Raw genomic sequence first — 26,327 nt, forward strand, 5'->3', positions numbered from 1 at the left:
AACTAAAGAGCCTCTAGATGAGGGTGAAGGAGGACAGTGAAAGAGATGGCTTAAAACTAAATATTAAGAAAACTAAGAAGATGGTATCCAGACCCATCACTTCACGGCAAATAGAGGGGAAAGGGGGAAAGGTGGAAGTAGTGACAGATTTCCTCTTCTTGGGCTCTAAAACCACTGCGGATGGGACTGCAGCCATGAAATCAGGAGACGATTGCTTCTCGGCAGAAAAGCTATGACAAACGTAGACAGTGTGTTGTAAAGCAGAGACATTACTCTGCCAACAAAAGTCCATAGAATCAAGGCTATGGTCTTCCCAGTGTTCACATACAGTTCTGAGAGCTGGAGTATAAAAAAGGCAGAGTGCCAAAGAATCGACACCTTCAAACTATGGTGCTGGAGAAGACTCCTGAGAATCCATTGGACAGCAAGGAGATGAAACCAGTCAATTGTAAGGGAAATCAACCCTGAATACTCACTGGAAAGACTGATGCTGAAGCTGATGCTCCAGTATTTTGGTCACCTGATGCAAACAGCTGACTCTTTGGAAAAATCCCTGATACTGGGAAAGATTGAGGGCAGAAGGAGAAGAGCCATCAGAGGACGAGATGGCTGGATGGCATCACCACTGAACTTGGACAAACACTGGGAGATGGTGAGTGACAGGGAGGCCTGGTGTGCTGCAGTCCACGCAGTCAGAGAGTCGGACATGCCTGGGCAACCGAACAGTGACACATGATAACCATATATAAATATTCCCTTGTTACACATAGTGACATTACATAAATATTAGCAATCATTACTATTTAAGGTTGAATTTCTATGTAGAGATAATACACTAAAAATATTAGTCATTAGAGAATATTTGGCACAGATCTTAAGACTTTTCTACCAATAAATATAGGCACTGCAATGAAACATACAACTCATGTCATTTTTGGCAATTTTAAAATATGGATGTTGACACAACTTAAACCACAGGAGCAAATGATTAAGGGGCTGACTATCTTAAGCCATATTCTTAAAAGGTATTATTCAAAGGAAATGTGTTCTTCATAAACTCTTTAAAAATCCATATATTCAACACATTTATTGAGTGTCTGTTCTAGAGTGTTTTCCTTAAAGCAAAATATTGTGCTAATTAATTACTATGGCCTAAATGTGAGAGTCTAAATAATGAAGATTTAGAAAACACTAGCTCATCATCCTAGATTTACAGTAAGTTCCCCACATATGAATGAGTTCCATTCTGAAAACATCTTGACAAGTTTAATTTGTTCGTAAGTTCCACAAAATTAGCCTAGGCGCTTAAGTAACACAGTCAGCTATATAGTATTGTAATAGGTTTAGAATACTTTTTACACAAATAATACATAAAAATAAACACAAAAAATAAAGATTTTTACCCTTACGTTACAGAACTTTGAAAAGTACAGTAGTGCAGTACAACAGCTGGATATAGGGGTTGGCATCAAGTGAACAGGCAAGAAGAGTTACTGCTCAGGGAGGGAGAGCAGGTAGAAATGCTGGAGCTGAAGGATCGTCAGTAATAGGAGACGGAGGGCAAGCTGCAGCGTCACTCATGCCTGACATGACTGGACATGTGAACCCACATTCGCAACTTTGAAAGTTCGCAACTTGAGGATTCATATGTAGAGGACTTACTGTTCTCCCATCAACAACTAAAATCAGCTCTTCTGAAAGAGAGCTGGTGAGGTGACTGGGATTGAGGGGCAATATCAGAATCACAGAATTAACGGTATCCTCAGACTCTTCGAGAAGGTAAACTCATTTCTCCCCCTCTGCAGAATCACCAAGGTCTTGAGTCCCTCTGCTGAGAGATGACCTAGTCCTTTAAGTGTCCTTCAGGACAAAAGTTCCCTAAACTCCTGGCCTGAGTCACATACTTCAAATAAAGGACTCTTATCTCACACTCCCTTTTATTCATGCATTTGGCTTTAAAGAATTTACAATGTGATTTTGCAATGAGAGGAGAAGAAAGTGAAATGGAAATACCATGATCTTGATCAGGTGCCTCCAGGTTGTAGCCATATCCCAGCAGTGTGCGTACAGCCTCACGGAGGCTATCCTTATTGGATTTCTTAGTTCGGTCATCTAGAAGGGCATAGGGAACAAGCCGAGGGTTTCTTCTGTTCTTTACATCCTACAGGAAGGAAAAAAAAAATTAGGTATGTGATCATCAAAGGACAAGCAACAGCATTTGGAAATGACACAGCCACCAAATACATCAAAATACAAAGTGTCTGAAGGTAGATATTGTGCCTTCTACTTTCTCTTTGTCTTTCCAGGTTGTAGGAGTTAGTGAAATACTCCCAGTATGAAGAATCTATCAAGTGAGTCACTGATCAATGTAAATTAGGCTCTCTCCATGAAAAGAAAATGTAAAAATAACAGCAATAACAGAAGCCAACTTTAATGATCTCAATAACCATCATCCACCTGTCAAGATCGAAAGGCAATGGGCTAACTTAAGAGAACCTACCATTTCCTTGCCAAGTTGACCGACAGGTCTTCGTTACAAAAAGAGCCTAATTAGTAACCATCATCTCTCTGACTTTTAAGTCAATGTATAACACAAGGCTGCTGTCCCTTCCTCAGAGAAAAGTCAGTGTGTGGATGGCCACCTCATGACTATAAATAGCTTAAAAAAATAATATTCTGACTCCATCAACTAGTGAACCTGGTAGTAGCGGGAGTATTAAAAGAACTGCAAACCTCACAATTTTCTTTTATAAAAGAGGCTCCAAGTTTAAAGCATGATTAAAATGGCAAGGACCAAGCAAGAAGACAGGCTATCTTACCATCTTAACAAAAGGATACATAATTTAAGAGTAAATACAAAATCTGGGCAGTGGAGATGCCCCAAGACTGCAAGTCTTTCTAACACTTCAGAAATTACTTCTTTGCATTCATTCACTGCTGCAGATTTTATCAAACTTTCCATATTCCAGGAGGCATGCTGCTGCTAAGTTGCTTCATTCGTGTCCGACTCTGTGCAACCCCATAGACGGCAGCCTACCAGGCTCCCCCATCCCTGGGCTTCTCCAGGCAAGAACACTGGAGTGGGTTGCCATTTCCTTCTTCAATGCATGAAAGTGAAAAGTGAAAGTCAAGTCGCTCAGTCATGTCCGAGTCTTAGCGACCCCATGGACTGCAGCCCACCAGGCTTCACCATCCATGGGATTTTCCCTACAAGAATACTGGAGTGGGGTGCCATTGCCGTCGTCACCAGGAGGCATATTCAATCTCAATTTATCTTAGCATGAACAGCAATTTGGAGGCTGTATATATTCCCAAACATTCTCCAAAAAATATAAGCTATTTGGTGGACAGCATTTGTTCTGGCTGGGGAGAAACAAGGAAAACTATTTCTCAATTTCTTCTTCCCCTTCTCTAGAAAATCTGCAGTAAATACCTTATAGTGACTACCTGACCATTTGGACCAGGGTTCAAATCATCTGGGTTGATTGGGTAATGCCACTCTAAAGCCACCCCCCAAAAAATAAGCACCATAAACAGCTTTACACCACATTACCCCACACCCCTCTCTTTCAAAATGGTTGCTGCCCCCCAGCTTTTCCTAGAGAAAAATTAACAGGCCTCTGATGAATCACACTTTCTGGACATGGGGTTCTGGGGATCTGATTATACAAAGAAGCTGCTCCAGGGGTTTCCATGCACATGAGTGCTTGAAATCTAGTGTGCTGGAAACACAGAAGAAATTCAAGCTAACGCCTGCTCTCAAGGAGTTTACAATCCCATGGTGAACCAGATTATTTTAAATAGAGGGTGATGAAAAATTAAAGACAATGTTCATTCAGATAACCCAACAAAACTGTGTTCTGTCAGTGGGGAATGGGGTGGAAGCTGGGAGAAAGGGTGGAGAAAGTTCCAAAGAGAGCTTTGGCCAACTCAGACAGAACTCAGTGCTTTTACAAGGAGGATCCACCTGCACAAGGAAGAGATGGAGAGCAGAGGGGTCCTGGTTTGTCCCACAGACTCATGTGGTCTGCAAGGCAAGGGAGTACTCCTTTGGCAAAAAAAACAGTGAGGACCCCCAATCCCCCTGTGGCATATGGCTGAGGTTCATACTCACACCCACACTCACACACACAAACACACACACACAGTGCCGAAGCCGGCTGAGTATTGAATCTCCTCAGTTACAACAACTTGAATTCAATACAAGAATAGCTTATTTTATGAAGTAAATCAAGGCTATGCAGTTTTCCTTAGCCTGTGAAATGACAAAAGTTGTGGGCTAAGAAGAATTTTGGAAATATCAGATCAACATTTAGTCTTTATCCTGCTGTTAAGTAACAATCCAGTTTAGTCCTGAAAAGCTTTAAGTAGAGGTACTGCCCACCATGAGCTGCCAAGAAGCACTGTGACAAGAAGAGGAGAATTTGAGCTCTGGAGGCAAAACGATTGATTCCCAGCTTGGTTCTGCCACCTGAGTAGCACTGGACAAACTGCTTTCAAGTTCCCTGTGTAACATGTGTGAATGGCAAATAAAAATTGTTCATCATTCATGGAATCGTTGTAAGAAAACACACATATAACTCTAGACACAGTGACTGCTATTTAATAATAATAGTTTTCTGTACTATTTGTTAGGTGCTAAGCCTTTCTCCAGAGAAGGCAATGGCACCCCACTCCAGTACTCTTGCCTGGAAAATCCCATGGGTGGAGGAGCCTGGTAGGCTGCAGTCCAGGGGGTCGCTAAGGGTCGGACATGACTGAGTGACTTCACTTTTCACTTTCATGCACTGGAGAAGGAAATGGCAACCCACTCCAGTGTTCTTGCCTGCAATTCAATAATTTAGTGAGGAAACAGTGGCGCAGAGAGAATTTAAGTAGCCACTCCAAGGTCACACAGTCACTAAGAGACAGGCTAAAGTTTGCTCTGTTTTGCTATCCCCATACAGATCGAGGGACTGTTAAGTTATTCTCACGAGTGTGACCATTAATAGAGATCCATGGACTTGCCTGGTGGGCCGGCGGTTAAGAATGTGCATGCCAGTGCAGGGAACATGGGTTTGATCCCTGGTCTGGGAAGATCCCACATGCCACAAGACAACTAAGCCTGCACATCACAACCGCTGGAGTTTGCGCCTCTAGAGCAGAGTAGTCCACGACAAAAGAAGTCACTGCAGTGAGAAGCTTGCGCACTAAAACTGGAGAACAACACCCGCTCATCATAAGCATCGAAAGCCCAGGCACAGCGACAAAGTCCCAGAACAGCCACAAATAAAATTTTTTAAAAAATTAAAAAAATAGAGATCCATGATTCTGAAATCTAGAAAAAGAATTTTTTTTTTAAACTAAGCTACACTGCTGTTAAGTCACTTCAGTCGTGTCTGACTCTTGCGTGACCCCATAAATGGCAGCCCACCAGGCTCCGCTGTCCCTGGGATTCTCCAGGCAAGAACACTAGAGTGGGTTGCCATTTCCTTCTCCAGTGCATGAAAGTGAAAAGTGAAAGTGAAGTCGCTCCAAGTCATATCCAATTTTTAGCAACCCCATGGACTGCAGCCTACCAGGCTCCTCCGTCCATAGGATTTTCCAGGCAAGAGTACTGGAGTGGGGTGCCATTGCCTATCCGAAACTAAGCTACACTGCTACACTGCTAAAGAGTCTACATTGCTGAACAAAGAATAATTTATACATAGTCCGCTGCTCTGCTGAGGGCACTATGGAACAACCTCATTTTACCACCATTCAAAAAATCTGGATTGTGAAATTCATCTGAGGCATTAAATGTGAAATTATGGACCTCTTTTATTATTAATTTATCTTGATATTATCATATTTTACATACTTGTCCTAAAAAACAATCTCAGAGAAATGTCATAAAACCACATTATAAATCATTGGTCTGGAAACATTCACTGGGTGCCTCATGATAAAAACCAGACTTGAGGAGGTCTGACTTCTTGAGTCCAGCAATAAACAAGTGTTTCAATGCATCTGTACATTAAAGATATCTATATGATGTAAGTTTCAATATAGTCATTATTTAATCTCTTCTGTTACAAATCATAATAGTCCCCACTTTAAGTCAATCTCAGAGCATGTGCTGTAGAGCAAAGGTCCCACATACCTGTTGGATGCCGTAGGTCCAGCCCTGTCGAATTCGATCCCGAGCCCACACATTATGAGCGTTTTCTGCCAACTTGTCCACCATAGCCTCCTGAGACGGGGTGAGTTTGATAAAGCTCAGGTCCATCGGGGCAGGCTTATATCCACTTGTCAGTTGGTAACTACAAAGCAAAGCCAAAGACATATACAATAGGCCTGTCCAAAAAAAATCAAGGTTAATAAATTCCTCTATTAATCTTTTAACTCCAATTGTTTCTAATTTTTATTGTTCCATAGACCACAGAGGGCTTCCCTGGTAGCTCAGCTGGTAAAGAATCCACCTGCAATGCAGGAGATGCCGGTTCAATTCCTGGGTTGGGAAGATCTCCTGCAGAAGGGAAAGGCTACCCACTCCAGTATTCTTGGGCTTCCCTGGTGGCTCAGATGGTAAAGAATCCACCTGCAATGTGGGAGACATGGGTTCGATCCCTGTGTTGGCATGATCCGTTGGAGGAGGGCACGGCAACCCACTTCAGTATTCTTGCCTGGAGAATTCCCATGAACAGTGGAACCTGGAGGGCTACAGTCCATGGGGTTGCAAAGAGTCAGATATGACTGAGCGACTAAGCACCGCACAGCCCACAGTGGTGACCCGTGGTGATGTGCCCGGTCAGCAAGCATGGACCCCTTTCACTTAAACTAAAAACTCATCAGGTGGAAAAGCCACGTGATCTTGTTTTCATTTTTACATCACTAAAACAGGAATGAAGTAACACCTCTCTCTCAAATTTGAGAAGTATTTATCATTGTTTGTGTCCCAAACAGTTGATACTTTGGTATAGCATAAATCCAAGTATCAGTAATTAAAATATTTAATGAATTTCTCTTTCTGTTAAGTCCTCAGGTTTCAACATTTATATCTTATATTCATGTAATATTTATTTCAGAAATCTGTGTATCCTTTCAGACACAAGCTGTCCATTATTCTACAGGGGATTTCTAACACATTCATACATTATTTTTCTATTGCCATTCCAAGTTACATAATTTTAGGAAGCCTCTAGATAAGACAGAGACTAGAAAATACCAGGCATGTAATCATCTAAAATATGATGAAGGCCTGGATTTCAGGGAATGCTCACCAGAGGCTATTTCCACACTTTGAGCTAGAGAAGAAAGGTATTAAGACAAGCATAATTTTTAATTTGGGGGGAGAAACAGGAAATTGAAAATATAAAAATTTTCAGACTTCCCTCATGATCCAGTGGTTAAGAATCCGCCTGCCAATGCAAGATACAGGTTCCATCCCTGTTCTGGGAGGACCATACACATCGCAGGGCAACTAAGCCCGTTTGCCACAGCTACTGAGCCTATGCTTTAGAGCCTGCGAGCCCCAGCTACTGAGGCCCATGTGCCCTTCAGCCCATGCAGCCAAAACTAAATAAATATACAAATAAAATTTTAAAAAGAAAGAAAATATAAAATTTTACACACACATATATTAGGGCAATATGACTGCTACACTACACACACACACACACACAGATCTGTCTCATCTATTAGAGAGACTGGCACAAAGCCTACCGTACAGCTGGTTCTGTTTCATTCTCGGTCACTGTTCTGTCCCCTACCATCAACTATGCCTTCGGGTCAGGATCTGCTTCTGATCCATTTTTCTAATTATCATTATACTTAGAAGAGTGCCTGGCAGAGAACAGCCTTTCAATCTATAGTTTTCAAAAGGACTCACTTTATGTACAAAATGAATATAAAGAGATACACATCTTCATCTCAAAAATTCTCCTTTGGTGCAAACAAAGTAAAGAAAATTTGCCAGATGATTACACTAAGTTAAAAAAAATGTCCACAACATGAGAAAATGATCTAACATAAACTATAAATAATTTTTATTCTTCTAATCATTCTAGCTTATGGCTAGCCAAATTAAAAGGGAAGCTCCTTAACATCAGGGAGAAAACCTAAGATAGTGCCTGATATGTGGTAGATATTCAATAAAAATCTGCTAATTTAATCTGTGTATGACAGAAATAAACAGTTTAAGGTTGAATAAAGTTGACTTTACCTTAAATAACTTCTACTTCATTATAAGACATCTTGCATTGTATAAAAGATTTATCTATAGGCAGAAATCTTAAAGAACATTTTGTTTTGTTTAAGTAGATCAGATCTACTGGTCTGGCAATTGCAAAAGTTGTGGCTAATTACTACCTTATGTCACTTCATTTACATCCAGAGTTGAATTTATCGGCATGAAATTTTGTTCTGTTTTAAATCAGAACTCTGCATGTTTGGGTAATTAACAATACATTTTATTTTTCTACAAAGAAGCCACATGGGACTTTTTAATCACTCATACAAATTACTGCCTTTTATAGAATCTGTATGTTTAAAAGGACATATCTGTAAACTGTAAGCACAGTCTATATTCAAGTTCTTACTTGGAAAATATTTTAAGAAAGCACTCAGTATATTTCAAATGTACCAAGAGGTGATCTAGCCCAGCATCATCTAATCTCCAAGTTTAACATTATTTGCTGGAAGAAGAGTTGGGGGCAATGATAAAGAACTTGGTCTTTTGTACTCAGCCCCTTCCCACTTCTGTTGCTCACCCCTCTCTCCTGAATTTTCCCAATATCACCCAGCACATAATTCTCTTTCTTCTCTAATTTTCCCATCGTCCTGATCCCTCCTAGCTGTAACAGACACGGTCGAGTTTTGAAGGTACTCTGTGAAGAATTGATTACAGCCTATGCCACCTGAGTGAGTGATATGTGTTTTCTAAAAAGAGGAAAGATACTTCTCTTGTGATCAATTCTAATAGTAGACTTGTCAGCAATGTCCACGGGAGAGGAATTTTTGAAGGGTATTTTCTATAAAAACTCACAGATACACTCTACTAGTCTATGGTAGAACCACACACTCTACTGTACGTCTGTAGAGCAGTATGACGTATACTGTATGTAGATGCCATAATTCCGGCATAAGCATTTCTCTTTACTTTCTAAATTTTCTCTCACTATATAGGATATCTATTACAGTTGCTTTAGTTGGCAATCACAATGAAAGCCTATGGAGACTCGTTTGCACCTACTGATATGAAATGACCCAATAATTAGTTCACATTCATCTTCAGAAGCAGACTATAATTCATTCTGCCAGCTTTCCTTCATAGTCTTGTGTAAGAAAGAATTGAAAGTTTCAAGTAGTTCTTTAAAATGGCAAATAATCCCATTCAAATTAAAGTTATTAATTCCCATTTCACCTGAACCTTATTTCCACACTGCTGTACTTCATCTTTTACAGTGAAAAATAAATACAAACATCTTTGAAATTAAGACTTCAACCTCAGTATGTTAAAAATGGTAACATCATGAATGCTTTCATTAGTAGCATCAATAATGATTTACAAAATTATTCACAGGACATGACAAAGTTAGAATCACAATCACTATACCAGAATGAGATTTTTAAAAGTACATAAGTGTACATTAGCAAATCATGCCCATCTCATCTTATTAATACAATCTAATTAGGTACATAGAGATCACCCAACTACTAATAGAAACTATTTCCCTTTTGTGATTGGAAAAGGACAAAGAATGAACCGTTTGAATAAAATGCAATCGAAGTCAATCTTGGAAGCTAAATGATTTCAAGTAAAGTTTCAGATTGATTTCCAGAAACTTAAAAGAAATAAAGGAAAGACTGCTACAATTCTTGGGAAATGGAATTTTGTAGCCCAAATACTAGGGAAAAGGCATGTCACTAATAATTACACTAATAATGATCTCAGTTTTTTTCCAAGGCAAACCATTCAATATCACGGCAACCCAAGCCTATGCCCCAACCAGTAACGCTGAAGAAGTTGAAGTTGAATGGTTCTATGAAGACCTACAAGACCTTTTAGAACTAACACCCAAAAGAGATATCCTTTTCATTATAGGGGACTGGAATGCAAAAGTAGGAAGTCAAGAAACACCTGGAGTAACAGGAAAATTTGGCCTTGGAGTATGGAATAAAGCAGGGCAAAGGCTAATAGAGTTCTGCCAAGAAAATGCACTGGTCATAGCAAACACCCTCTTCCAACAACACAAGAGAAGACTCTACACATAGACATCACCAGATGGGCAACACCGAAATCAGATTGATTGTATTCTCTGCAGCCAAAGATGGAGAAGCTCTATACAGTCAGCAAAAACAAGACTGGGAGCTGACTGTGGCTCAGATCATGAACTCCTTATTACCAAATTCAGACTTAAATTGAAGAAAGTAGGGAAAACCACTAGACCATTCAGGTATGACCTAAATCAAATCCCTTATGATTATACAGTGGAGGTGAGAAATAGATTTAAGGGACTAGATCTGATAGACAGAGTGCCTGATGAACTATGGATGGAGGTTCATGACATTGTACAGGAGACAGGGATCAAGACCATCCCCATGGAAAAGAAATGCAAAAAAGCAAAATGGCTGTCTGAGGAGGCCTTACAAATAGCTGTGAAAAGAAGAGAAGTGAAAAGCAAAGGAGAAAAGGAAAGATATAAGCATCTGAATGCAGAGTTCCAAAGAATACAAGGAGAGATAAGCGATCAATGCAAAGAAATAGAGGAAAACAACAGAATAGGAAACTAGAGATGTCTTCAAGAAAATTAGAGATACCAAGGGAACATTTCATGCAAAGATGGGCTCAATAAAGGACAGAAACGGTATGGACCTAACAGAAGCAGAAGATATTAAGAAGAGGTGGCAAGAATACACAGAACTGTACAAAAAAGATCTTCACGACCAAGATAATCAGTTGATGGTGTGATCACTCACCTAGAGCCAGACATCTTGGAATTGAAGTCAACTGGGTCTTAGAAAGCATCACTACGAACAAAGCTAGTGGAGGTGATGGAATTCCAGTAGAGCTATTTCAAATCCTAAAAGATGATGCTGTGAAAGTGCTGCATTCAATATGCCAGCACATTTGGAAAACTCAGCAGTGGCCACAGGACTGGAAAAGGTCAGTTTTCATTCCAATCCCAAACAAAGGCAATGCCAAAGAATGCTCAAACTACCGCACAGTTGCACTCATCTCACATGCTAGTAAAGTAATGCTCAAAATTCTCCAAGCCAGGCTTCAGCAATTCGTGAACTATGAACTTCCAGATGTTCAAGCTGGTTTTAGAAAAGGCAGAGGAACTAGAGATCAAATGGCCAACATCCCCTGGATCATGGAAAAAGCAAGAGAGTTCCAGAAAAACATCTATTTCTGCTTCATTGACTATGCAAAAGCCTTTGACTGTGTGGATCACAATAAACTGTGGAAAATTCTGAAAGAGATGGGAATACCAGAGCACCTGACCTGCCTCTTGAGAAACCTATACGCAAGTCAAGAAGCAACAGTTAGAACTGGACATGGAACAACAGACTGGTTCCAAATAGGAAAAGGAGTATGTCAAGGCTGTATATTGTCACCCTGCTTACTTCACTTATATGCAGAGTACATCATGAGAAACGCTGGACTGGAAGAAGCACAAGCTGGAATCAAGATTGCTGGGAGAAATATCAATAACCTCAGATATGCAGATGACACTACCCTTATGGCAGAAAGTATGGCAGAAAGTGAAGAGGAACTAAAAAGGCTCTTGATGAAAGTGAAAGAGGAGAGTGAAAAAGTTGGCTTAAAGCTCAACATTCAGAAAATGAAGATCATGGCATCTGGTCCCATCACTTCATTGGAAATAGATGGGGAAACAGTGGAAACAGTGTCAGACTTTATTTTGAGGGGCTCCAAAATGCATGGTGATTGCAGCCACAAAATTAAAGGATGCTTACTCCTTGGAAGGAAAGTTATGACCAACCTAGATAGTATATTCAAAAGCAGAGATAATACTTTGCCAACAAAGGTCGGTCTAGTCAAGGCTATGGTTTTTCCTGTGGTCATGTATGGATGTGAGAGTTGGACTGTGAAGAAAGCTGAGCACTGAAGAATTGATGCTTTTGAATTGTGGTGTTGGAGAAGACTCCTGAGAGTCCCCTGGACTGCAAGGAGTCCAACCAGTCCTTCTAAAGGAGATCAGTCCTGGATGCTCATTGGAAGGACTGCTGCTAAAGCTGAAACTCCAATACTTTGGCTACCTCATGTGAAGAGTTGACTCATTGGAAAAGACCCTGATGCTGGGAGGGATTGGGGGCAGGAGGAGAACAGGGCAACAGAGGATGAGATGGCTGGATGGCATCACTGACTCGATGGACATGAGCTTGAGTAAACTCCAGGAGTTGGTGATGGACAGGGAGGCCTGGCATGCTGCGATTCATGGGTTCACGAAGAGTCGGACACGACTGAGCGACTGAACTGAACTGAAAACATACTTAGCTCATATTAAAGACATCTACGTAATATATCCTACCTTTTCAAGCTTTCAGGGAAAATCTGCCAGAATCAATCGATAGATCTCTTTCTTCTGTCATGTTTTTGTCTAGTAGCTGTAGTTTTTAACTTCCTTTACTTTCATACTCTAAGATGCAGTACCATCAATCATTTTACAAAATCAGGTTATGAAGAATATATATGGTAGTAAACAAATACATTCAATATGGTCATTTTCAAAGTGCCAAAGTTCTTTTGTAGTTACTAGCTGTTAGTTTTATTGGATGTAATATATAATAAACATTTTTTTAAGTGAGATTAACAGGTTACATAAACTCTCTGAGCATCAGTTTCCTTACAGCAAAATTTCTTTTTAAAAACTTCTTTGCCTGGTGAGTGGGACCAGGGTGGGGGGCGGGGGAAGACTGACAAACTGCCAGTTTCATCTGCATGGAATTATCAAAGATGTAAACAAACAACTGATAATACTTGGCCCCAGGGGTGAATGGTCATACGAAGCAGCAGTTCGATGCTGTGCTTCATTCCCACCTGATCCACGTTTCTTCCCCAAGCAGGAATTCTAAATGAGTTTTTTCCTTTAAAGTGTTCAGTATAATATCACTCAAGGGCCAATTAAAGTAGTGCAACAAAAACGTGGCAGAATAACAGAAACACTAAGGATAAGCCTTTTCTGTTTTTCCAGCCTCTCCCACCTCTCAAGCTTACTTGTTCAGTGTGAATCAGAGTAAATGAAGCTTGGAAGTCATTACATTGTGAAAGATGCACAGTAAACATGAAGAGATTATGTCCAAGTTCAGTGGATGTTAGCTGTAAATTTCAAAACCAAATCAGTCCTCCAAGTACCTTGGAACAAACAGGAAAATCTCAGATGACTGCACACCACAGATATTCAGAACAAGTTTTGCTAGAAGTACAGCTACTGAAAATGGTGCTGGGCTGACATTCTCAAAGAAAGGAGACAGAGAATATTTAAAAAAAAAAAAAAAAAAACCTTCTCCAGAAAACAAATACAGAAGAATAATCTCAGTTGAGAAATTAGGAGGGATCTGTTTCTTCTACTACTTCACTTCTTCTCTTTACATATATTTTAAAAAATAATTTATTTACATATTTATTTGGTTGCCACTAAATGGAAACAGTGACAGACTTTATTTTCTTGGGCTCCAAAATCAATACAGATGGTGACTGCAGCCATGAAATTAAAAGAAGCTTGATAGTTTGAAGAAAAGCTATGGCAAACCTAGATAGCATATTAAAAAGCAGAGACATTACTTTGACATTACAAAGGTCCATCTAGTCAAAGCTATGGTTTTTCCAGTAGTCATGTATGGATGTGAGAGCTGGACCATAAAGAAGGCTGTGTGCTGAAGAATTGATTCTTTTGAACTGTGGTGTTGGAGAAGACCCTTGAGAGTCCCTTGGACTGCAAGGAGATCAAGCTAGTCAATCCTTAAGGAAATCAACCCTGAATATTCATTGGAAGGATTGATGCTGAAACAAAGCTCCAATACCTTGGCCACATGATGCAAAGAACTGACTCATTGGAAGAGACCCTGATGCTGGGAACAACTGAAGACAGGAGAAGAAGGGGAGGACAGAGGATGAGATGATTGGATGACATCACCAACTCTATGGACCTGAGTTTGAGCAAGCTCTGGGAGTTGGTAATGGACAGGGAAGTCTGGTGTGTTGCAGTCTGTGGGGTTGCAAAGAGTCAGACACGACTGAGCAACTGAACAGAACTGATTTGGCTGCAATGGGTCTCAGTTGCTGTGGGATCTATTTCCCTGACCAGGGATTGAACCCAGCCTCCCTGAACTGGGAGTTCAGAGCTTAGCCCTTGGGCCACCAGAGAAATCTCCATTTTGCTTTTAAATAAACATGTAATATGACATGCCCTGTGCCTCCACCATCTTTAATCCCTTTTTCACTCCAAGTTATTCTTGTACTCCATATCCCCTTTGAAACAAACCAAGAGACAATCATTTCAAGAAAGACCAAAAAAGCCATTCTTGGCTTTTGGGTTTTTAGACTAGGCTTTGAAAAGTCATAGCAGAGACAACGGTCTTTGGAGAAAGGCCTTCTGATATGAATAGCTCTACTTCTGAATATTGAAAGAGAAAGGATCTGATATGCCGGATGAAAGTTTCAGAGCCTAGAGGAGGAGAGAACTAGAGGAACTCAGTGTTCTCCACCTGCTTGCCCAGATGGAGATCAGATAGATCCCACAGTCAAGGGAGCTTCTGGCTTACCTACCAGATTAGACCCAGGAGAATGGCCCGTTTCCAGAATCTCCCACACCCACACCCCTGCGCAGCACAGATTCAGGAGAACAGATCTGGCACCAAACCAAGACTAGGCTGCCAGGCAACTTTCCCTCCTCCCTCTGCCAAGAGACTGAAGTCCTCAAATTGCCGAAGACAGTGTTCCTAGGTTTCCAGCCTCCAAAAGAGGCCTGAGTGGCGGTGAAAGCACAGCAAGGACCTGGAGGACTCAAAAGAGATGAGGAGGAAAGATCCAGTGTGTGGTCCAAAGGTCAGTCGGGAAAACATGCACCCCAAAATGAGGCAGGAGATAGACAGACCCCAAGCTGAGTAGCTGGAGTTCGTCTCCTATGGACAGATACTTCAAGATGAGGACAAGAGCAGGAGGATATTTAGAGGTGCTGAGCCCTGTCCAGATAAAAGATAAAGAGACTACAGTTGCCTCAATCTCAAAGTCAAGGAGACCTTCCTGACTGTGTATGTACAGAAGGGCTCCTTGGAGATCAAAAAGGAAGGGCTATCACTCCATAGTCAGTGATGTTACCCTGCCCACTAGAATCCATCCTGGCTAAGAGATGAGCACACACACACACAGAGGAGGATCCTGAGAAATACTACAGATGGACCGAGAGCCAGGCAAAGCAAGAGGACGGTCTAGAGGAAACCCCGAAGAAATGCTCCATAAAAGTGATTCAAACTACCCAGAGGGCACAGCTCTCTCTCTGAATCTGTCCCGTGAGTATATTCACATGTACCTTTTTTCTCCTAATAAAGACTTTGTTTCACTACTTTCTGTTTGTGGGGATTCATTTCAACAAAGCCGATGGGTCAGGGACCCTGTCACAATGGTCACCGGTCTGGTGGCTAGAATTCAGTGCTCTCACCACTGAGACCTGACTTTAATCTCTGGCTGGGAAACCAAAATACTGCTTCAAGCAGCTGCAGGCAAAGGCCATCCAAAATCAGTAAGAGGTCAGAAGCAGACAAATAATAAAGAATCTCCTTTAACCAAACCTGACTCAAGCTCCTCTGAATCCTCTTTCTGATCGTAGGATTTGACCTTGTTTTGCTTAGTCCATTCTTAGCAAGACCCCTGCTTAGGTCAGCCTGGTGGAAATCCCCCACTCATGATATCTGATCACATTCCTCATCCCCCACCTCTGACATCCTATCACTCTGATCTGCCATTAGCAACAATCCTACAAATTTTGTTTTACCAGAATCCCCCGTTTCCTTGATGTTTCCTCTTAGTAATTTTCCATCCACTGACCCCTAACTGCTCCTGTCTACAAATCCCCACTTGTCTTTGTTGTACTGGGTTTGCCAAAAATTCACTTGAGTTTTTCCATAATATCTCACGGAAAAACCCGAATTTTTTTGGCCAACCCAGTGTATGACTACTGAGGTTTCTCTTTCCCTATTGTAATAGTTCTGAAATAAAATTTGTCTTTATGCCTTTAACTTCTGTCTGGCTCTGGTTTTCTTTGATGTAATTCAGTTCCTGACAGCAAACTCAAAAGAGAATGCCCAAGGACCCAGTGTTTCCTCCCCATCAGGTGAATGTCCCAAGGATACACAGCCCTGGGAGTAAGAAGAGGGTAAACTTTGAATTCGAACATAACAACAAATATTTATCCTGTACTCGAATGTGTCAGGTCCTGTTCTGGGAACTAATGATACAACATTGAATAATATGGATAAACAATCTATTTTTATAGATAATTATGTTTAAATGAGGACTAAGGCAGTAAGCAAAATAAACATAATATAATATTATGTTGGACGATATTTAAATACTATCAGAAAAAAATCAAGTAGAAAAGGGGACAGGAGAGAAAGTACAATTTTAAATAGGCTGCAATTTTAAGGAGGCAGAGAAAGACTGTTTTCAGAAGATGACCTTTGAAATCAAAACATTAAGGTGAGAATAAACACAGAAAACAGTGATTTCAATTGAGTTTGCACTGAACAGACTAGGACTAGGTTTTCACTAACAAGCTGCAATCTGGCTGCAAGGCCCATTGGGTTTAAATAGGAAATTAAGTCCAATGAGAACAAATGAAGAACATTACATGTTGGCACATTTTAAAATTTGCGGTCTGTGAAATCTACTCACTACAAATAAAAAGAGTATATAAATATTTCTTTCTTCCCAACACACTGCCTCATACTTATGGAAAGAAAATCCAGCTGCATTTGTAACACTATTTTTCATTTAGGTAAATATTTATAGACAGTGAATTTTGTGTGTGGGCTTGTGTCTATATGCACTGTATAAATATGGGTCTGCATATTCTGGATCCATCTAAGCATTCATTTCTGAAAGTCATTTAAAATTTATACACATATATCAACACTGAGAATATCATTTTTAACCTTGTATCTGCCCCAATATGCCTGAGAGAAACCAGTTACACCTCAACTTCACATCACTATAGTGGTTTTACAGCATCAGGGTAAGACTGTGGTGCAGGAGGGAGGGAATTCAGCACTAGTCTTAAATACTTCTCAAATAATTCTAATATACTTTTTCATAACTCAGCACTATCTCTTACTTCCCAGTGATATATAAAGCAACCAGGTTCTGACCTACTACATTTGGGGTTGACTTAACAGCAGATAAGTGCTAACAAAAAGTGTGAATAACAGGCATTGGTACTCAGATAAGAACTGCATTTTCATTTAAACTTTTAGATTTAAAAAAATTCTCAATTACTCAGGGATGTAGACATTGTGAACCACAATATTTGGGAATGTGTTCCTTTTCGGTTGTGTTTTACTTTATTTCTTCAGCAATTGGACCCTGCTCATCAAACTCTGCAGTGGGTCAAGAGTTTCATTTTATAACAAATGTGGCAAGATTTACAAAATTAAGAATAGACAATAATGTGCTGTAGTATTCGGTTGCCTGCTGGTTTGTTGAGAGAGGAGGGTGAGGAAAAAGAGAAAGAAGGAAAACAGAACTACAATGAATCACATATTCTATAAAAGTCCTCACAGATTTTTAGAGAGATGATCTGTATTATCAGGGAAGAAAACTAACACTCAGATTGCCTATTTTCAAAACAGGAATGAAGCACATCATTCTAACTACAGCTTGAATCTACATGTGTTCTTAAACCTGAAATGGATCTCCTGAAGGCAATGTATAGTTAGGTCTTTTTTTTTTAATCCATCCAACTGCTCTATACTTTTTGAATGGTGAATTTAATCCATTTACAGTTAGAGTAATTATTGACATGCAAAGGCATGTTAATACCATCTTATTAATTGCTCTCTGGTTACTTTATATTTCCATTGTTTCTTTTTCCTTCTGTCTATGTCAACATTCATAAATTATTTTCCATGTTAGTATGCTTTGTTTTCTCTTTCTTGGTCTTTGTGAATCCATTCTAGGTTTTTCTTTTGTGGTAACCTTGCAAATTACATGAAATATCATGCAGATAAAACAATCCTTTTTAGGCTAATAGCAACTCATCTTTGCAAACCTATAAAGGATCCAACTTTTTCTTCTCTCTTTTATATTACTGATGACACAATTTACTTCTTTTTATGTCCTGCATTCATTAATGATTTATATTTATAATATCTATAATTCTTTTTACAGGCTTCCCTTGTAGCTCAGTCGGTAAAGAATCTGACTGCAATGCAGGAGACCTGGGTTCAATCCCTGGGTCAGGAAGATCCGCTGGAGCAGGAAATGGCAACCCACTCCAGTATTCTGGCCTGGAGAATCCCATGGACAGAGAAGCCTGGCAGGCTACAGTCTGTGGGGTCCCAAGAGTCGTACAAGCCTAAGAGACTAAGCACATGTAATTCTTTTACTGTTTTCTTAACTTTTGTACTACAGTGAAGTGATTGATACACCACCATAATATTTCTCTGCATCAGACTGTCTTTGTTTCTCTAACACCAGTGTAGTGTATATTTTTGTATGTTGTCTTGTTGCTGATCAGCATCTTTTCATTTCAGCTTGAAGAATTCCTTTCAACATTTCCTGCAAGGCAGGTCTGCTGCTGCTGCTGCTAGGTTGCTTCAGTTGTGTCCGACTCTGCGTGACCCCATAGATGGCAGCCCACCAGGCTCCCCCATCCCTGGGATTCTCCAGGCAAGAACACTGGAGTGGGTTGCCATTTCCTTCTCCAACACATGAAAGTGAAAAGTGAAAGTGAAGTCGCTCAGTCGTGTCTGACTCCTAGCAACCCCATGGACTGCAGCCTACCAGGCTCCTCCATCCATAGGATTTGCCAGGCAAGAGTACTGGAGTGGGTTGCCATCATCTAGTGGTGGTGAACTCCCTCAGCTTTTGTCTGGGAAAGGCTTTATGTCTCCTTGATATCTGTAAGGCAACTTTGTTGCATAAAGTATTCTTGGCTGGCAATTTTTATTTCTCAACACTTTGAATATGTCATTCCATCCTCTCTTGCCCCATAGAGTTTCTGTTGAGAAATCAAGTAATAGCTTAATGGGATCCCTTTGTAGGTTACTTTCTTTCTCCCTAGTTTTATGTAGGATGATTTCTTTCACATTGATTTTTGACAGTTTCACTGTAATGCATCTTGGAGAAGGTCTTTTTACATTGAGATAAGATTGCAGCCCTGATATTAAAAGACGCTTACTCCTTGGAAGAAAGTTATGACCAACCTAGATAGCATATTCAAAAGCAGAGCCATTACTTTGCCGACTAAGGTCCGTCTAGTCAAGGCTATGGTTTTTCCAGCAGTCATGTATGGATGTGAGAGTTGGACTGTGAAGAAGGCTGAGTGCCGAAGAATTGATGCTTTTGAACTGTGGTGTTGGAGAAGACTCTTGAGAGTCCCTTGGACTGTAAGGAGATCCAACCAGGCCATTCTGAAGGAGATCAGCCTTGGGATTTCTTTGGAAGGAATGATGCTAAAGCTGAAACTCCAGTACTTTAGCCACTTCATCTAAAGAGTTGACTCATTGGAAAAGACTTTGATGCTGGGAGGGATTGGGGGCAGGAGGAGAAGGGGACGACAGAGGATGAGATGGCTGGATGGCATCACGGACTCGATGGACGTGAGTCTGAGTGAACTCCGGAAATTGGCGATGGACAGGGAGGCCTGGCGTGCTGCGATTCATGGGGTCGCAGAGTTGGACACGGCTGAGTGACTGAACTGAACTGAATAGGGCATTATTTTAGCTTTATGGACTTGTAAGTCTAAGTCGTTCCCCAAGCCTGAGATGCTTTCAAATATAGTTTCTTTAAATGAATTCCCTGTCTCCGTCTCCCTCTCCTATCCTGAAACCCAATTATTCACATATTTGTGTTTCTGATAGAATATGATAGTTTTTATAGGCCTTCATCACTCTTTTAATCTTAAGTGTCCCCTCCTTTAGTAACTGCATTATTTCTTTATTCTTATCCTCCAGGTCATTTACTCTTTCTTCTACTTGGTCTGCTCTGCTACAGATGCTATCTGTTATATTTGTCACTTGATTCACTGAATACTTTAATTACAGTGTTTCTGTTTGTTTCCTTTTATACAATCCGCCCCCTACATACAAATGAGTTCTATTAGGAGTGAGTTTGTAAGTCCAAAAAATTTAGCCCAGGTATCTAATTAACACAATTGCTATATGGTACTGTACTATAATAATATTTTCACACAAATAATACATGAAAAGCAAACACAAAAAATAAAGAAAAGGTTTTTAATCTTACAGCACCATACCTTGAGGGCTTCCCAGGTGGTGCTAGTGGTAAAGAACCTGCTTACCAATATAGGAGACACAAAACACAGGTTTGATCCCTGGGTCAGGAAGATCGCTTAGAGAAGTGCATAGTAACCCACTCCAGTATTGTTGCCTGGAGAATCCCATAGACAGAGGAGCCCGGCAGGCCATGGTTCATAGAGTCATAAAGAGTTGGACACGACTGAAGCGACTTAGCAATCAAGCATGCACAGTACCTTGAAAAGTACAGCAGTACAATGGTGGGCATAGAGGGGCTGGCATCAAGTGAACAGGCAAGAAGAATTACTGACTGGAGGAGGGAGCGGGGGCAAGAGACAGCAGAGCTGAATTGTCAGCAACAGGGGGCAGAGGGGAGGGCATGCTGCAGTTTCACTAATGCCTGACATTTGATGGCACAGGTTCTGGGTCCTTGCTGGAACTGGATGCACATGTGCATTTTTGAAAGTTTGCAACTTGCAGGTTTATATATGCGGGACTTACTGTACATGGTTTTGTTCTCAAAAATTGGTCCTACACTTTATACAACCTAGTGCAATGTGTTTTTAATACCTTTTTTAAAATGGAGGACCTGAGTAAAAATGTTTGTGGGCCTAAAGGATCTGCTAGAATCTGCATTTGCATAGCAAGCACACTATTTGTACTTTATGTTTATCTGGGGTGATGGAAGAAAATTATGGAATAGCTATGTATACCTTGGTTTTCCCTTGTGGCTCAGCTGGTAAAGAACCCGCCTGCATTGTAGGGGACCTGGGTTTGATTCCTGGGTTGGGAATATCTCCTGGAGAAGCAAAAGGCTACCCACTTCAGTATTGTGGCCTGGAGAAGTCCATGGACTGTATAGTCTATGGGGTCGCAAAGAGTCGGACATGACTGAGCGACTTGCACTCATTCACTCATGTGTACTTTGCTTTCATCTCCATAACAGTACTTGGCAAACTTCCAGGCATGCTATTTACAACATACAGGCCTCCAAAGAGTGGTTTGAACACTTAACAAAAAAATAACAAAATGAAACAGCTATAATTCATTAAGCACTTAACTTATTTAGTCCCTAAAACTACCCTTATTAATACCTGTGAAGGGGTAAGAGAGCTGAAGTTTTAAGAGGTTAAAACAAGGTCACAGAGGTTGCAGTACAGTAGGCAAAATAGCTCCCAGAGCATCTCACGGCTCAGTTTTCTCATCTTAAAGTGGCAGTGGTAACACTGACTTCATAACTCCTCCTAAAATCGACTTTCTTTGTGAAAATAAATAAAACAATACATTTTCTGATGAAAAGTGGGAAACCACACACAAGAAGGATGTGGACATGTGTGCTCACACACACACAAGGAAAATAACCTACTCATAACATACTACCAAATATTTTGTGAACCTGTTTCCCCTTTGGGCACTGTGATGGAAACTCACCCCACCACCACAAATTCGATGAAGCCCCTACATTAATGCAGCATGTTTCCATTCTGAATCTGAATTTTATATCTTATGTGTAAGCAAGGAATCTAGGATTCCTTTGAGAGTTATGCAGGTGCAGTAACACTAAAGTAATGCATGGACCATCTAACATTGCTTAGACATTCAACTTACTTCTTTGGCAGCTTCATTTTCTTCACCTTTTCTTCAGCGTGTTCATCTGATATACCCACATGACATCCTAAAGCCAACAACGTCCTGGAAAACAAAACCAAACATAAGTTGCAATATTCCCTTCCCTATGTCCACAATAAACCAATATAATAGCAGCTGGGAATGAGGTACAACAGCCCACCTTAAATGCAGAGAGGTCTTTTGCTTTCAAGCAAAAGGAAAGCTTGCTGCTGCTGCTACTAAGTTGCTTCAGTCGTGTCCAACTCTGTGTGACCCCAGAGACGGCAGCCCACAGGGCTCCGCTGCCCCTGGGATTCTCCAGGCAAGAACACTGGAGTGGGTTGCCATTTCCTTTTCCAATGCATGAAAGTGAAAAGTGAAAGTGAAGTCACTGAGTCGTGTCCAACTCTCAGTGACCCCATGGACTGCAGCCTACCAGGCTCCTCCATCCATAGGATTTTCCAGGCAAGAGTACTGGAGTGGTTGTAAATTATTTACTACGCAGTAATGTGTAGGACATTTGAAAATTGAATGTTTCAAAAACAAAAAGGAAAATATTGAAAAGTCTCCAATCCTGTCTCTGCAACTTCTGTTCCTTTCCCTAAAGGAACTGGTTGCTACTAATTATTGACTGTCCTGCTAGAATCTATGCATATTCTAAAGCAGATTTGTGTGTGTGTGTGTGTGTGTGTGTGTGTGTGTGTGTGTGTGTGTGCATGTTGTTGCCTTCCTTCTACTCAATGGTTAGCTGTAAGAGACAGTTTTCCACAATTTTCTATCTTGACTTCACAACGTAACTTGGATACACAATATGACTTTGATCACTATCCTTCATATACAGCTTGTTTATTTTTCAACAGTTCTGAAGTGTTCCATTATTGGATATGTCACAGTGTTTAACCCAATTTTCTGTTCACAATTTTTGTTATTACAAACAATGCTGCAATGAATAACCTCATACATTGAACATATGCACTGTAACCTACAAGAATGTAGTACAGAATGAAGCAGGGCAAAGGATAATAGAGTTTTGCCAAGAGAATGCACTGTTCATAGCAAACACCTCTTCCAACAACACAAGAGAAGACTCTACACATGGACATCACCAGATGGTCAACACCAGAATCAGATTGATTATATTCTTTGCAGCCAAAGATGGAGAAGTTCTATACAGTCAGCAAAAATAAGAATGACAGCTGACTGTGGCTCGAATCATAAACTTCTTATTGGAAAATTCAGACTTAAATTGAAGAAAGTAAGGAAAACCACTAGACCATTCAGGTGGGACCTAAATCAAATCCCTTAAGATTATACAGTGGAAGTGAGAAATAGATTCAAGGGATTAGATCTGATAGAGTACCTGAAGAACTATGGAAGGAGGTTCGTGCACATTGTACAGGAGGGAGGGATCAGCAACATCCCCAAGAAAAAGAAATGCAAAAAAAGGAAAATGGTTGTGAGAGAGTCATTTCCTAGGCAGGTTGATAAGAAGTCTAGGGGTCCCCAAGGAGAGAGGGGTCTGGAATTCTCAAGGAGGAAGAAAGGACAAACTTTTTTTTCCTTCTCTACTTAGGATTATATAACAACAATGTATCCTGCCTGAGGACAGTCTCTGGATTAAACCTTCTGGCTAATTCTGTAAATTATGGGAGTAGACCTGCTCTTTACAAGGATTATATAACAACAATGTATTATGTATCCTGCCTGAGGACAGTCTCTAGATTAAACCTTCTGGCTAATTCCGTTATCTTAAAATGTAAATTATGGGAGTAGGTCTGATGAGGTCTTTACAACCTCCAGACATTCTTTTGATTTACTGCAGAGTATATAACTCCATTGTTAACACTAGCAAGGGGGTACTCTTTCTACCCCCTTCTGATGCCTATGTCAGAAGCTTTCTCTATCTCCTTTATACTTTAATAAAACTTTATTACACAAAAGCTCTGAGCGATCAAGCCTCGTCTCTGGCCCCGGATTGAATTCTCCTCCGGGGGCCAAGAATCCCAGCGTCGTGATTAAACAACAACCTTTCAGTTGTCTGAGGAGGCCTTACAAATAGCTGTGAAAAGAGAGACGCAAAAGGCAAAGGAAAAGAGGAGAGACATACCCATTTGAAATGCAGATCTCCAAAGAAGAGCAAGGAGGAAGAGCAAGGAAGAAAGTCTTCAGTGATCAATGCAAAGAAATAGAGGGAAACAACAGAATGGAAAAGACTAGAGATCTCTTCAAGAAAAGTAGAGATATGAAGGGAACATTTCATGCAAAGATGGGCACAATAAAGGACAGAAATGGTAGGGACCTAACAGAAGCAGAAGATATTAAGAGGTGGCAAGAATACACAGAAGAACTATACAGAAAAGATCTTCATGACCCAGATAATCACAGTGGTGTGATCACTCACCTAGAACCAGCCATCCTGGAATGCGAAGTCAAGTGGGCCTTAGGACGCATCACTACAAACAAAGCTAGTGGAGGTGATGGAATCCCAGTTGAGCGATTTCAAATCCTAAAAGATGATGCTGTAAAAGTGCTGCACTCAATAAGCCAGCAAATTTGGAAGACTCAGCAGTGGCCACAGGACTGGAAAAGGTCAGTTTTCATTCCAATCCCAAAGAAAGACAATGCCAAAGAATGCTCAAGCTAATGGACAACTGCACTCATCTCACACACTAGTAAAGTAATGGTCAAAATACTCCAAGCCAGGCTTCAACAGGAAATGAACTGTGAACTTCCAGATGTTCTAGATGGATTTAGAAAAGGCAGAGGAACCAGAGATCAAATTGCCAGCATCCATTTGATCATAAAAGCAAGAGAGTTCCAGAAAAACATCTACTTCTGCATCACTGAGTATGCCAAAGCCTTTGACTGTGTGGATCACAAACAAACTGTGGAAAATTCCTCAAGAGATGGGAATACCAGACCACCTGACCTGCCTCGTGAGAAATCTGTATGGAGGTCAGGAAGCAAATTAGAACTGGACATGGAACAACAGACTGGTTCCAAATCAGGAAAGGAGTACATCAAGGCTGTATATTGTCACCCTGTTTATTCAATTTATATGCAGAGTACATCATGAGAAACGCTGGGCTGGAGGAAGCACAAGCTGGAATCAAGATTGCCGGGAGAAATATCAATAATTTCAGATATGCAGATGACACCACCCTTATGGCAGAAAGTGAAGAGGAACTAAACAGCCTCTTGATGAGGGTGAAAGATGAGAGTGAAAAAGCTGGCTTAAAACTCTACATTCAAAAAACTAAGATCATAGCATCTGGTCCCATCACCTCATGGCAAATAGATGGGGAAACAGTGGAAATAGTGACAGACTAGGAGACAACTGAGGACAAGATGGCCAGATGGCATCACCAACTCAGTAAAGAAAAATGAGTGCCAAAGAACTGATGCTTTTGAACTGTGGTGTTGGAGAAGACCTTGAGAGTCCCTTGGACTGCAAGCAGATCCAACCAGTCTATCTTAAAGGAAATCAGTCCTGAATATTCATTGGAAGGACTGATGCTGAAGCTGAAACTCCAATACTTTAGCAACTGATGTGAAGAACTGACTCATTTGAAAAGACCCTGATGCTGGGAAGATTGAGGGCAGGAAGAGAAGGGGATGACAGAGAATGAGATGGTTGGATGGCATCACCAACTCGATGGACATGGGTTTGGGTGGACTCTGGGAGTTGGTGATGGACAGGGAGACCTGGCATGCTGCAGTCCATGGGGTCACAAAGAGTCGGACATGACTGAGCGACTGAACTAAACTGAAATGTAACCTTCATCCGTAGGATAAATTCCTAGACATGCAATTACTGGGTCACAGGAGATATACACTTTGACAAATATTGCCAAATGTCTTTAAAGCTGGTGATCATTTATATTCCCATTAGCAAAGGATGACACTGTCTATTTCCCATGCCTGTTCCAGCAGAGTTGTCCATTAATATGCTAATGAGATTTCATTTATAGTTTTAATTTGCATTTTCTTAATATAATTGCATTTGAGCACCTTTTTCCTCTGCTTCACCGATATCTGTACTTCCTTTCTTCTATGAAAATATTCCTTGTTCACTTTTCTGTTAGATTTGGGCTTTATTGTTGCAGTTTATAAACTCTTCAAATACACGAGATATAAGTTACAAATATTATATAATACTTAGAGATTGGGCTTCCCTGGTAGCTAGTAGGTAGTAAAGAAACCACCTGTAATGCAAGAATCTGCCTGCAATGCAGGAGACCTGGGTTCGATTCCCGGGTCAA

The 26,327-nt window shown here is 40.7% G+C and overlaps 1 protein-coding gene across 1 annotated transcript in view; it reads right to left on the minus strand.

Annotated features, from left to right (window-relative positions):
- The window catches only part of RYR2 (ryanodine receptor 2), a 578,200-nt gene that overhangs the window by 296,607 nt on the left and 255,266 nt on the right, over nucleotides 1–26,327 (minus strand). The window contains exons 25-27 of the mRNA XM_068983081.1: nucleotides 22,066–22,149; nucleotides 6,122–6,281; nucleotides 2,014–2,161 (exon numbers count right to left, since the gene is read on the minus strand). Coding sequence (XP_068839182.1) covers nucleotides 2,014–2,161; nucleotides 6,122–6,281; nucleotides 22,066–22,149 — 392 coding nt within the window. The remainder of the gene's footprint in view (nucleotides 1–2,013; nucleotides 2,162–6,121; nucleotides 6,282–22,065; nucleotides 22,150–26,327) is intronic.

Source organism: Capricornis sumatraensis, chromosome 10, assembly GCF_032405125.1.
Source record: "Capricornis sumatraensis isolate serow.1 chromosome 10, serow.2, whole genome shotgun sequence".
In the NCBI taxonomy this organism is placed as follows: domain Eukaryota; kingdom Metazoa; phylum Chordata; class Mammalia; order Artiodactyla; family Bovidae; genus Capricornis; species Capricornis sumatraensis.